The sequence below is a fragment of the Bacidia gigantensis genome (assembly GCF_019456465.1).
Source record: "Bacidia gigantensis strain McMullin 20006 chromosome Unknown contig_180, whole genome shotgun sequence".
NCBI classification, from domain to species: Eukaryota; Fungi; Ascomycota; class Lecanoromycetes; order Lecanorales; family Ramalinaceae; genus Bacidia; species Bacidia gigantensis.
In genome coordinates this window covers 599,908-613,185 of record NW_025408596.1, presented here as the reverse complement: position 1 = coordinate 613,185, position 13,278 = coordinate 599,908, and the positions used below count along the sequence as shown (strand labels likewise).

Genomic DNA, 13,278 nt, shown 5'->3' with positions numbered 1-13,278 from the left:
TGAGATGCTCAGGTGAAGTACAACAAGGCACGACGCCCGTGTTGTATTGCTCTTCCTTAAGTTTTATTCCATACATACCGCAGAACGTGGTTGATACAGATTCGTGTCCATCATCAGGTTTTTGTTCTCGAATTCATCGAACTATTAGCACATTTCCCATATTTGAGACTGATTTTACGAATATCATGGGCGAGCTTGCTCAAAATATGGTGGATGCGAATGGCCCTAATGATATTTCAGGAGCTTCAATCAAGGTATTCGAGGATTGGCAGACGCATTTCAAAGCGCCAGCTCAATCGACCCATCTTGCACTGCTCTCTTCGCTCAGAACTCGTTACATGGGTTGGAATGTGGTAGTCACTGACGGTCCAAGAACGGCTTTGATCTCATTTGCAAAAGCTGGGCATGCCACTGCTGTCTTGGATACTAATTGTGATGTCTATGTGAATGTGCGAGGCTACCAGCCTCCAAAGGGCAGAATCTCAACAGATCAAGGCGAGCTCCTAGACCACACCTCGTTTGGCAAATATGATTACTCTTGGAATGGACACTCCTTCATTATCTATCACGCAGAGTTTGAAGACGACGGGAATATCATGAGCAACTTGTACATTCTGTCCAGGATCAAACACCACGAAGCCAGGGGCGCTTCAACACCAGCTGCGGATAGTTTGATCACTGCGGCTTCGAAGTGGAATAATGAGCTCCACGACGAAATTCTAGTTTTTGACCAACAACACTGGACCAAAGACAAAGAGTTGTTTGCAGCTGTCCGGTCGGCAAACTGGGATGATGTGATCTTGGACAAGGACATGAAGCAAGGCTTGATCAAGGACGCTGAGACATTTTTTGATTGCGAACAAAGTTATAAATACTACCAGGTTTCATGGCAGCGAGGAATTATACTCCACGGGTCTTGTTGAAGACTGAGAACTGATTGTATGAGGAACTATCTAAGGAGGGGGATCAAGAGACCTTATATATCCGAGCTACCTTTACACAGGTAATCTTAATACCGTGTGTACCCATTGACACTGTGTTTACCTATGACACAGTCAATGCTAAAGAAAGGTGTGATTACACTTCTAATAGGTCTCCAGGCAATGGAAAAACTATTAGTGTCAAGGCGCTGATGCACTCCCTGGCTTCGAGACGGAATCCAGTTCCAACTCTTTACGTCAAAAGCCTGGCTGGTTGCGGTAATTCATGGTACGCTATTCGACAGATTTTCGTTAGGGCTCGACAATATTCTCCCTGTCTCCTTTTATTTGAGGACCTAGACAGCCTAGTGAACGATGACGTCAAGTCATTTTTCCTGAACGAAGTAGATGGACTAGAAGACAATAACGGTATCATGATGATCGGAAGCACCAATCACCTCGAGCGTCTCGATGCAGGCATCTCGAAAAGACCAGGACGCTTTGATAGGAAATACCACTTCGCTCTTCCAGCGACACCAGAGCGGACTGCGTATTGCAATTACTGGAGAAAGAAGCTTCTTGCTAATGATGAGCTGGAATTTCCAGAAGAACTCAACGACGTGATAGCCTCTGTCATACAAGGCTTCTCGTTCGCCTATCTAAGAGAGGTCTTCGTAACATCCTTGCTCACCATAGTCGGTGCTGAGAAAGGTACAAACAAAGACATTGAGGATATACCAGCAGTAGAGGAAGGGGTCAGCGAGCCGGATAGGCTTCTTCTATGGCGAGTCATTAAGAAACAGATTCAGACCTTGCGTAGTGAGATGGAAGGGGCGCGAAAGAGTGCTGAAGAAGCGGAAAATAAATCCGAAGAGTAGGGTTCAATGATATTTACTCCGCCATGTGACATGTCAGGCGGAGGCTGATTACCACTTCTGTGAACCAGATGCGAAGAAAGCGGGTGCGAGGTACTCTATCCACCTGAACAGACTGGAATATTATAGTATAACCTGGTCAATTTCCGAATACTGAACAATGTACTGTGCGTCATTCTTGGATCGGACATTCTCAAAGTCTCATCATATTTCAGTGTCCATATTAAGAGAAGAAAGAGAACGGTTTTGACTTCTTCACTCTATATCGTCATAACACTCCTACCTCACATTTTCAATTGAGATCAAATTTCTGTAATCTCATCATGCCTGTAGATGTTGCTCACTCATGTCAGGAAGTCCTGCTGAACACGAGGCGTGAAGAGTTGACAAACTGGTAGATACAAAACAAGCTGGCCTCTATATGGCTCGCTTCTAGCTCGTGAGTAGCTGTCTATGGCACATTCTGACAAAATATCAACAAATTCATGGTCTCTCAAATCCTCGCCACAGCCTTTTCCACCACTCTCGTCCGCTCCCTGACACCAGGACTAAAATGGCATTTCAATAACTCTCCCTCCCAGATCGTGCTAGCAAAAGGATTACTCCCCTCCACTTCTTTCCTAAACGGATCAAAGACGCCGTCACCCTTCCGCTCCTCCGTATTCCATAGGCCCCCTATCTTCCTCGCATGAACCTTCCCCACATCATCCATTAGGCTTAGAAGTACAAGAGTTGATTTCTCCGGCAGATGCAACGATGATGTATACAGTTGCTTCGTAAAAGCTGCTAGTCGGATCGGAGGCGTAGAACGAGGTGTCAAGGCGGATGAGAGAGCCCGCAGGAGGAGTACTATCGTTGTTTGAAAATTGATTTTCAAGTCTTCATTGTTGGTGAAGGCGTTGGCGTTGGGTATGTCAGGATCAGGAAGGCGGAGAGTTTTAGCGGATAATTCAACGTCTGTATTAAGGGATTGGAAGTGTAACGACCGGTAGAGGTGCTGGGTAAAGAAATCGAGGTCGAGACCAAGCGACGAGGCGGATTTCGAGGCGTCTTGGCCTTCAAGCAGGGTGAATGCTGTGGTTATGCAGAGGAGGATGGAGCGGGTTGAGTCTTGGGATTTTTGGTCAGGTGACTTAGGCTCTTCGTTAAGTTCTCCATCCTCTTTTGGCTCGAGAGAAAAGCTGGCATCATTTATCAGATCTTTGAGTGCTTCTAGGAGGTCGCCAAAGAAATCCTGGTTAATGAGATGGGCGTACTTGGCCAGTCCCTCGAGCACAGCACCCATCAAACTTGGGACACGCTCCTTTAAAATTCTGAAGTAACAGCCAAATACGACTTTGAGCGTCTCTGCTTGCATTCGATCACGGTGTTCGTGATCTACAATTGCATCTGCCTCCTTCAAGTCTTTTTCCACTTTCTTCTGTTCTCTCATCACCTTTCGCGTTTTTTTCGTCCTGAATTCTTTCTTGAACCTGATCTTTTTGCCTCTCGAGTCATCTTCGACGTCACTATCTACACGGTCTCGAGATGCTTTCGACGAAAATTCAGAAAGTAATCGGAGATGAAGGAAAACATTCAAGACACTCTCATCGACCCGGTAGCGCCGCGATCTCATTGCCTTGGCAATCATTGTTACGGCCTCAAGCGATGGTGTACCATTTTCGTCGTCTTGGAAGAAGGTCTGTAATGTTTTACAGCAAGTTTGAAATATATCATCCATTCTGCCTTTACATAGCTCGCTGATTATGATCTTCAGCAGTTCTCCTCGAAAATTGAAATGTGACTTTTGAATTAGAAGATGAGAAGCACAGGATACCGCAGTCTTCACGAGGCCAGATTTGGAAGCTTTTGGGTCCAATTGCCCCGTAGCACATAGCGCTAAGTCTTGCAGATAGGTCTGATAGGAACTGACGAGGGACTGCTCAAACGTATTGCGTATCCTTACATCCTTGGATAATTTATCCTTTTGGATTGTATCTGTATGGGGCTTGATCCGATATCCAGGAATAGCGTCCTTATACGCTGCCATTTGTGTAGCCAGGGCAAGCGCCTTTATCTTCTGGTTGGGAGAGGAAGCTATCTGGGCCAACCTTTTGAAGCCAGCCACATTCTCCTCGGGATCAGCATTGATTTGAATCGCTATCCGTGCCATTTCTGCCTTCGCTTCAGAAAATTGTTTCCATTCTGGGATCGACGCTCCTTGTTCGGTCACACGTGCGTCTTCCACAGCTTGCACATCCTCGTCTCCATCTACCAAGCTTGGCGCATCATCTGAGACGCCTTCATCTTTTTCCAACTCTCGAAGGTATTGTAATTTTCCGTCATAAGTTTTGATTGGTAATCTCGAGCTTTCTTTGGCTGATTTCTTCTCCTTCCGCGGCCTCTCCTCGTAGGCTTGTTCGAGATTCCATCTAGCAGCGCTTCTGACGAAGTCATCTTGAAAAGTTGCATCTACGCCATTACTTGTCTTGTTGGTATCTTCATTCAATGGCGATAGCTTTCGCCTCTTCGTAGGCGCTGTAGCCACCATCGGATCGCAGGTTGTCAATCCGTGCGCTTTGGGTTGAGTGCCCATTGAGACTCCCAGAAAATATCCGCTTAAAATTCAGCCGAGGATTTGCCGTGCGGAGCTCGAGATTCTGCTCCGCACTTCACACCATTTCCACATTTCCTTTTCACCGTCCCAACAAGCATTTGGGCTAAGCTTAGCTAAGAATGCGGCCTCTCGCCGAGCAGGAGACCAAAACGCTGTTCGAGAAGCTTGCGAATTACACTGGCCGCTCCCTGACCCACCTCATTGCACCGCCTTCTGCCGACCCTAACACTACAGGCAATTCCAAGAAGCATGATGATCGACATGTTTTTCGTCTACACGGTTCTCGAGTATATTATATGCCTCTAAGTCTCGCAAACCTAGCGACATCTGTAGCCAGGCCAAACCTTCTATCCATCGGTACTTGCATTGGCAAGTTTTCAAAGACCGGCAAATTCAGAATGCATATTACAGCCTTGGATATAATTGCACCGCATGCGCGTTACAAGCTCTGGGTGAAGCCAAATGGCGAGATGCCGTTTTTATATGGAGGACACATCGTGAAAGCGCATGTGGGGAAATGGAGCGAGGATTGCCCGGCACATCAGGGAGTCGTTGTTCTGTCTATGAATGATACGCCTTTGGTGAGTCAATCTTGCCTAATTTGTTCGTGAGATGGAACTCTTGACTGACTCTGTTCACTAGGGGTTTGGAGTCACAGCAAGGAGTACGGCTGAGGCGAGGAGATTGGATCCAACAGCCATCACTTGTTTCAGGCAAGCTGACATTGGAGAGTATCTTAGAGAGGTCTTGAATAACTTCCTTGCAGCCGGCCTGTTGCTGACGACTTGATTAGGAGGATTCTTTATTCACCACTTGAGAGCAGTAAAAGACCTTGCGATTTGTAAATCACCTCACGCACGACACCAATAGAATTTGAACGATCTATCTATTGGCGATGCTTTGCCCAGAGCAGGATCCTGAGCCCTAGAGCATGCTACAATTTATTTGTTGAGTATCATGGGACCCATCCACCTGGAATTTGCCCAGTGCTCGGGTAAGAAGTCGACATTGGTCTGTCAAAGGGGCGACCAATACGGCACACATCTTCGAGCGTGCCATTCACGCGTAATCGATTTCCAAATGTCGCCCAAAACTCGCTATTCGGCAACGGCATAACTAGATTTCTCTCGCTAGCCGGCTCTTCTACCTTAAGGTTTCTGAAGTGGTTGTAGAATTGTATCATATCAGGGTCATTTGAGAAAGAAAGGTGCTCCGATTTCAGAGAGCTATCAATCCCGAAATCGCCTGTCTTTTCCAGAGATTGAGCCTCCTTAGGAATGGTACCATTTGTGTCAGTATCGGTCTCTGCGGAATGGACTTGCCGTTCCTGCCCACCTATCTTAGATGAGAGTCGGATGAAAACCCTTGCAGTCAAAAAACTATCGAAACCAGCTTCATGTAATCTTGGACTTCCAGCATATTTACTGAAATCTTCCGGTATTTCTATTTCTATTAGCCTTTTAATGTCATAATCCCGAAGCGAGACATACCTATGACTGGAGATGCAATTTTGGACAGCTCCTCGTCGATCTCCTCTAAAGACGACTTGTATCGTGGAGAGTTCTCGTTGATGATATCAGCGAGGTATTTGGTGTCTACAATCATGGAAAAAATGCTGGCCAGATTCGCTTGGAACTGCTCTACACGATCTGGTAGAGTACCAAAGAAACACTCGTAGATAAATATAAGATCTAAGAAAAGATTATGACCTTCATCAAATCGGAGTTAGCAATGCTTCTTTAGACTGCGAGAAGGAGTTATGAGACATGCTCCTCGAGTTAAGACTCCGAAAACATCACTGACCAACTAACATAGGTTTCTTCTGCTGTGAAGGTGTGGAAGTAATTGCAGTAGTAGCGACGTGCTCTTGTGGTGATTGTACGCCTTGTCCGGAACGCTCATCTTTGACATCGGTCGGTAATGTGGGCTCATCTAATACCCCTGTTTTGAAATTGGAGCACAAAGACTCAACAACTAAGCGAAGGCCAGACTGTTCTGCAATAGTCCTCTCGACTCCTTGGCGTTTCCTTGCTAGCTGTGCATCTTCACGTATCTTATCGTATGGTAGGAGCTGGATGAAGTCGGGTCTGGAGATTGAAACCAAATGGGGATACTCAGCTCTTACAAGTTGGTGCACAAGACGTTTCTGATAGCCATTGAACCCTCTTTCATTTCGCTTGGGGTCTCCATACCCAATTGGGCCAATGTTCAGGAAAGCTCCGTCCCCCTAGAGCGTAGTCAATTGAGGGTTCGCTTCAATAAAGTGCAATTGTCTTTTGTAATCAACGTCCATGAAAATAACTGGTCTTACCTGCGCCTGCCAATCCCAGAGGTCTATCTCATACCGCGCCCGTCTCAGAAGTTGCAGACTCTCCGTATCGTCAATGCTTATACCAATGTCTGGAAGTTCATTCTTGTCCACAGCAGCAGCTCGTGCTAAAGATTCTTCTTCCCAAGATAGGTAAGGAATTCCGTTGAGAAAAGGAGCCTCCATCTGAAATCCATGACCCAAAAGAAAGTCTACAGCTATGCTGCTAGTCAGTAGAACCACATCTAATCATGCGCGCCAAACCTACCATCAGATTGATAAGTGAAGTCTCGATCAATCCTAAGGCGTCGATCAACAAGTGGATTCAAATAGAAATTGAAAGGCCGCAAGACATAAGTTGCTTGATGGTGTCAGTTTGTGCTCGCTTGATGGATGTTTTGTCTTAAACCTCGTTCGACATCCTCTTCGGCGCACGTAAGCCCTAATTGGAGGACTTGATATTTCTCCGCAGCAGCTTTCGTCTCCGAGTACCGTTCTTGTAGGGATTGTTTCCCTGCAGATTTACTAATGTGCTTGCGTGGTATTCCGGAAAGCTCAACATCAATGGAGACGAAGCGGCTGCCAGATATTGCATTGAGGATAGATGGGAGCTTGGCCTTAAATTCACAGCGATCTATGTCCATAATGAAAAGCGCTGGTCAAGGAGTCCATCCATTGAATGGATCAAGATGTTTTCGTGGTCAGCACGTAAAGTTGGTAAGAGAACAGAGACAGATGTTGGGTTGTTTTGAATAGAGGAGCAGAGAGTCCACAATGCATAGCAGATGCTTCTAGACCAGGGATAGATCTACCGCAGAAATACAGCGTCGTTACCCTCGCACTGACACAACAGAACGAGGACGTTACCAACTGACCTAGCCAAAGACAGATTGATACAGCTGGCAAGAATTGTTTTGCGGCCTTGCCTTCTTCAACTTTAACTCCCGTATGACGCTAAGCCTCACAGTGCGTCACATCTAATCTTGTCGCCGCTAGTAAACTTAAATAGTCCCAGCCTCATGCTCTAGTCATTACCTGGCTCATCTTCACTTCGTCTGTCCATGAATCATGAGTGACACCACCACCCTTACCATAACGAACAAGTCTTTCGCAATGCCACATTCGATCGCGTCTTCAGTCAGCTCATTAGGATCGCCCCGTAGATCCCACTCCGAGTTCTCGAAACCGTACAAGCAAGCGTCTAACTTCTTCCTTACTCGTCGTTTTCCTGAAGCGTTGTCAACGATCAAGCCATTGGTCACGGCACCGCAGGCAGTAGGAGAAGAGCACGGGTCCTCGATCATGCTTGCAAAGGCACCGGTCGCCCACGCAGACTCCAGGTGGAGGGTAAAGATATGGAGCTTATACCTCACTCTAATTAATGCGATCGTCGAATTAGGCCTGGAGGAAGGCAAGAATACCCTTGGCAAACAGCAGTGGAAGTCTATAGTCGCTCAAACAGAAGACGGTTCCATCTGGCAAGAGGTTGTCGATATCGGATACGCCGGGAGTGAAGCAAATGTTGATCCTGAAGTGGTAGTCAACCTGTACGCTATGCTGAACGATTGAGATGCGTATTTATCAGCCTGACGATTTTAGTGCCAACCTGCTTCTTGCGCAGTCCCAGACTCAGAAGGCTAATCAAGATCGGCTCGAGAGCTATTTGTCGACCTCATCCAGCCCTGATGCTGGGCACAGGGACGGTTTCGAAAGCAATGGCAAGCGCAACGGAATCGTCAGGAGTAATCTTCATCAAAAGGACTCGCAAGATCCACTTCATGCACTTGAAGTGCGAATTCAGATCATCGAGCTGTTCGCACTGCACGTTCTACCCCGCAATGACGAATGGCAATACGCAAAAGGCTTTGTCACAAAGAGTGACATACTAGACGAAGAGCGAAAAGACGTTTTCCTACAAACACTCAACGATCTTGAAGAGGTTGACCCTGACGAAAGAGAACATTTTGAAGACGCTTTACCTGAGCACGAACGAGTACCGCAGAATGGTGCCATTTCAAGTCTCATAGGAAGAACAGACTCGAATATGACGATCAAGCCGGATCCTCCCAGAGCGCAGCATATTACTGACACTGTAAGAGATCATGGCTCCACGGAATCAGTGCCGGTAGCAGCAGAGCCAGAATTGAAGCATGTCCCTCCCGAGCCAGCCGCAGAACCCGCCGCGCCACTTCCACGAAAATCGCCAATGACTCCTCAGCATCGACCACTGGGGAATCCTACTGGCAAAGGGAGAAGGGGCAAAGCTCAACCGACTGTCCTAGAGCGAAGCCAGGCTGTTATCACCACGATCCACAAGGTCATCTCCAATATGGCGATACAATTCACACTCAAACCTATGCCACTCACACGCTTTCTGTTATTCATCATTGCTTTCATTGCTGCTTTTAGTCGACGAGATGTTCGAGAACAGTTAAGAAGACTTACGGGCAAGGGATGGGACAAGATGAGACAAACAGTAGGGATGGGTGTCAAAGTCAGCTATATTTGATGTTCCGACAACTATATGAAGTAATGAAGTAATGAGGCAGACAGGGCTGCAGTGTAGCGCTGGCATGCTGAAGATCGAGAGAACTAGAGCGATTAGAGCCTTGTACCCTGCCTCAATCTCGTCTGGAAGTATCTCATACCTAATTTCAAGAAGTCCAGTACTGGTGAAGATTATTCATAACTGTCGTTGGTAGCTGCTACTCATTTGACTTCGTCCTGGTGCTTCCATATTTTTCCGCCACCTCGAAGTCTTCTTGAGGCACTGATAGATTCATTTTCATAAACAACTTGATCTGTCGCACCTTCAAGTCTGACTGTAGATATCTTCCTAGCCACTGAGGCCGCCAATCAAAACGCTACTGGTAGCATTATAAAGACGCGCAACCTCGACAGCTACTCGACCTTAACTTGCGGAAGTGGCCCAGCAGCTGGATCCCTTCGTCAGACTGTAATTCCACCCTTTGCCCGTCCAGTCGATTTCATCAATGATTCCTAAAACTCTTCTTCTGGTAAAACAGATCCGTCCTGGAGCTGCCCAGATTGATAATCTTGGGACATCCATCCCTATCCTTTTCCAACCTGGTACACTCAAAACAGTAAAAAGCATCTGAAATGCCTTCGCCGCCGCAGACGACGCATTTGTTCTGGTAGTTGCCAAAGGAGCATTCGTCGCAGATACGAGTGAGAGTGGTAGGGCGTACGTAGCTGTCGCAGACAGGACATTTGCCGTCGCACTTGTCGCAGAGGCGGCCGATTGCTATGCCGGGTTGCTTGCGACACATTACTAGGTCGCTGTGTTTGTCAGTAGGTATAGGGTCGGGGAGTGGAAAAGGGGGGACATACGGATGATGGCGAGACATTAGGTTGTACCTCTATTACTGCACTGTTGATATCTGGTAACGTTGAAGAGGTGATGACTGTTTTCGTGGATTTATGACCAGGATTTCGCCTGTTGCATTTGTCAGCCTTACTTACTCGTACGATGCAATGTGTGAGGCTAGCCTCGACAGCGGCAATCTTCGGGCTAGGCTGTTTGTAGACTAGCTTAGGGGTAAAAGCTCTCTCACCTTGCGGGTGTCTACGTAAATTTCAATAGCATATGGACTCTGAGAATTTGGTCGAATGTCAATGAACCCGTGAACCTATGGCTGGGTCGCCCGTGTGCGTAATCTGGTTGAAAGTTTTCACGTTGATTCAGCTAGCTAATGTTCTCGGTAGTGCTGTTGCCTCTGCCGTGATCCTTCCGGAGACAGAAGACTCGACTCCGATTGTGCCTCCGACAGTGAAACGCAGACGGTCTTCAGAGTCTTCGCCCCATTCTAAGAGGGCCAGACTTAGCCAAAATGCAGCCAAGGACGACCAGGAGTCCTCTTTTCCGCGGCCGAATCAGCTATCCAGAGAAGATCGATTGAACGAGCGTCGTAAGACTGGGCCGCTGGAGGAACGCAAGCGCGGGCAAAGATTGTTTGGCGCTCTGCTCGGCACTTTATCCCAGAGCTCATCATCGACAGCATCAAAGCGCCGCGCAGATATCGAGGACAAGCAGCGGACTAAATTGAAACAGCAGAATGAAGAGGAGAACGAGAAAAAGAGAGCAAACATCGAAGCGATAATTGAAGTCCGCCGGCAAGAGCAGAAGATATTCGATCGGCAGTCGGTAAGATTGTAACAAGATGTCGAATGAACAACCCAGGGGACTAAGTATTTTAGATGAGACTGCGGCATTCTAGAGCGCTTGCGAAGGCACATTATCTGCAGACGAAAGCGGAGCCAAAGCTTGTGAGTAGCTCGTCCTCGCTTCAATCAAACTAGTTTACTAATGAGTTTTAGTATTATAAGCCATGGGAACTCTTGCCAGACGAAGAAGCGAAGATTAAGGCGCAGATTAAGAACGTCGAGGAGACTATAGGTGACGAGGACAGACGTCTAGTTGCAGATCATCCACCTAGCGCGATTGCGCAGAGAGACACACAAGACGGAGAAGCACAGGAGCCAAACGAAGACACGGTCGAAGACACGGTCGAAGATGACGCTAAGGATGATGGTAAGGAAGTTGACACTGATATATCCAAGCATTCCGAACCCTTTAGTACTAACGAAGATGACATTGCTATGCATGACTCACAACAACAGCATCTGGAGGATCAAGCAGAAACAGCAAAAGACACGGCAGAAGATGGTGGTGAAATGGTCGAAGGAGAGGAGGACACGGTCATCTATTGATGAGAGCGTCTACTCGGAAATAGCCCATTTGAATTCGTATACTGTTCGCAATAGTGACTGCGTACAAGAAAACTCACTTTCAGCCGGGAGACGAATCTTGGGCCTTTGCACATGCCCAATCATGAGCTAGAATGTCGAAGTTTGGATGTTACGATGGATACTAGTTCAATCCTTCATCATGCACTTATCTACCTCGGTAATTTATGGCCTCAAGTACATCTAAATGCGGGGTCCATCTGTTGTTCATCAGTCTGCCCAAATAAGGGCACTTCTCCATCAATCGTACCTGACAAGATCGGATCTTGGAATTGCTCTTCAGAGCTGTCAAAATGACGGTCGACTGCATAGATCCCGTGTCCGATGGCAGGGTCCGCCATTGTGAGGCAAACCTAAACGGAAGACAATATCGTAGGTGGGAATGATGAAAGGATACCTTGATAGAATCTCAAATCTCTGCAGACTACCTGCGTGCAGAGCCAAGTGGCCTTCACAGAGGCACTATCATTCTGGTATCTAGACTTCCAAGTTTTCGGAGGCTATTCTAATATGTAGAAGGTGCATGGTTGGCCGGACTTGGCCGTCGGATGGCGCTATCAGATTCCAATGCTCACCGGATCCGGCTATCAAGTGATCGCCCCTGACTGCATCGGTTACGGAGGCACTCAAGTTCCACGAGTACCGCCGGCCGCTATCGAGAGCTACAGCTGGAAGAGTCACGCACAAGATATCCACGAACTTGCAAGGCAGCTTGCCTTAGGGAGGGTCATACTTGGTGGGCATGATTGGGTATTGTCTGATCATCTCAGGGGCCCATGAGTGTATCCGAGCTAATAACACGAAGGGCGGTTTGATCGCTTACCGAGTAGCTTTATGGTTTCCTGAGCTTGTTACTCATGTATTTTCGGTTTGCACTCCCTATTTCGCTCCGACCAAGACTTTTGTTTCGAGAGAAAAACTTGTGGAACAAGGGATGAAGAATCTCACCTACCAAATGCAGCTGAAAAGCGGCATTGTGGAGGAGCGTATTGTCACCAGAGACGACATTAAATCGATGCTTTGTGCAGCGTATGGCGGGAGAGGCCCAAACGGCGAGTATGGGTTTGATGTGCGAGTCGGGTTCCTGTTCAACAATTTGCCCAAGATCAAGACAACACCATTGGTTGATGAGAAGACGATGGATCACTACGTTAATGAGTTCGCCAAGACCGGTGTACATCAAACGAGTGAGCTGAGATGACAAAGATTTGTAGACGTGCCTGACCTAGATTGAGTAGCTTGTTGGTATGACACGTGGGAGGCGAACTTCAAAGACGAGCTGCAGTGAGTTGACCAACCCGCCACTCTCGCAAATTGCTTACCGATCAGGCTTGCGAAGAAAACAATCGACGTGCCCGTCTTGTTTATCCAAGCGACCAAAGATGCAGCACTGCCTCCATGGATGTCGGGAGGAATGGAGAAATACCTACCGAAGCTAACAAGGCAGTCCGTGCAATCGAGTCACTGGGCACTCTGGGAGGCGGCCGAGCAGGTGAACGGCCATATCAAATCATGGCTTGCACAAGTGAACAAATCTTCAAATTCAAGCATGCTCTAAAGTTAACATGGGTGATCTTGGCATGAACATATCCATGGACTGGATTGCAGCAACACTGCCGAAATAGTAGCATGATCTATTGCCAGGTGCAGTAGCGAGCTCCGGCTTGACGTTGGTGGCACGCTCTCGCAAGCAGGTTTAGTGCTTCTTCTAGTGCTTCGCCCTGACTCCGTACTATCTAAATATATCCGCCCTTACAACGGACCCCAACGTAGCGGCCGCACAGATACAGTCATGTCAATGGCCAGATGACC

General features: G+C 47.4%; 7 protein-coding genes across 7 annotated transcripts; 4 read left to right on the top strand and 3 right to left on the bottom strand.

The window, feature by feature from the left end:
• Positions 1-185: 185 nt before the first annotated feature.
• KY384_003126 (uncharacterized protein) lies at positions 186-1,798 on the top strand (the record flags this gene model as incomplete). Its single annotated transcript, XM_044811647.1, has 2 exons — positions 186-864; positions 1,101-1,798. The coding sequence occupies 2 exons, from the start codon at positions 186-188 to the stop codon at positions 1,796-1,798; spliced, it is 1,377 nt and encodes a 458-aa protein (XP_044670780.1).
• A 490-nt stretch (positions 1,799-2,288) lies between these two features.
• KY384_003125 (uncharacterized protein) lies at positions 2,289-4,370 on the bottom strand (the record flags this gene model as incomplete). The annotated part of the gene is made up of 1 exon (XM_044811646.1): positions 2,289-4,370. The coding sequence occupies one exon, from the start codon at positions 4,368-4,370 to the stop codon at positions 2,289-2,291; it is 2,082 nt and encodes a 693-aa protein (XP_044670779.1).
• A 140-nt stretch (positions 4,371-4,510) lies between these two features.
• On the top strand, positions 4,511-5,180 carry NIP7 (ribosome biosynthesis protein nip7; the record flags this gene model as incomplete). Its single annotated transcript, XM_044811645.1, has 2 exons — positions 4,511-4,972; positions 5,034-5,180. 2 exons carry the CDS (start codon positions 4,511-4,513, stop codon positions 5,178-5,180), a joined length of 609 nt encoding a protein of 202 aa, XP_044670778.1.
• A 166-nt stretch (positions 5,181-5,346) lies between these two features.
• KY384_003123 (uncharacterized protein) lies at positions 5,347-6,885 on the bottom strand (the record flags this gene model as incomplete). Its single annotated transcript, XM_044811644.1, has 4 exons — positions 5,347-5,834; positions 5,882-6,100; positions 6,195-6,618; positions 6,703-6,885. The coding sequence occupies 4 exons, from the start codon at positions 6,883-6,885 to the stop codon at positions 5,347-5,349; spliced, it is 1,314 nt and encodes a 437-aa protein (XP_044670777.1).
• A 927-nt stretch (positions 6,886-7,812) lies between these two features.
• KY384_003122 (uncharacterized protein) lies at positions 7,813-9,208 on the top strand (the record flags this gene model as incomplete). The annotated part of the gene is made up of 2 exons (XM_044811643.1): positions 7,813-8,246; positions 8,299-9,208. The coding sequence occupies 2 exons, from the start codon at positions 7,813-7,815 to the stop codon at positions 9,206-9,208; spliced, it is 1,344 nt and encodes a 447-aa protein (XP_044670776.1).
• A 481-nt stretch (positions 9,209-9,689) lies between these two features.
• On the bottom strand, positions 9,690-10,067 carry KY384_003121 (uncharacterized protein; the record flags this gene model as incomplete). The annotated part of the gene is made up of 2 exons (XM_044811642.1): positions 9,690-9,999; positions 10,051-10,067. The coding sequence occupies 2 exons, from the start codon at positions 10,065-10,067 to the stop codon at positions 9,690-9,692; spliced, it is 327 nt and encodes a 108-aa protein (XP_044670775.1).
• Positions 10,068-10,351: 284 nt separating this feature from the next.
• On the top strand, positions 10,352-12,667 carry KY384_003120 (uncharacterized protein; the record flags this gene model as incomplete). The annotated part of the gene is made up of 6 exons (XM_044811641.1): positions 10,352-10,368; positions 10,426-10,864; positions 10,918-10,986; positions 11,038-11,418; positions 11,983-12,216; positions 12,272-12,667. 6 exons carry the CDS (start codon positions 10,352-10,354, stop codon positions 12,665-12,667), a joined length of 1,536 nt encoding a protein of 511 aa, XP_044670774.1.
• Between the last annotated feature and the right edge of the window lie 611 nt (positions 12,668-13,278).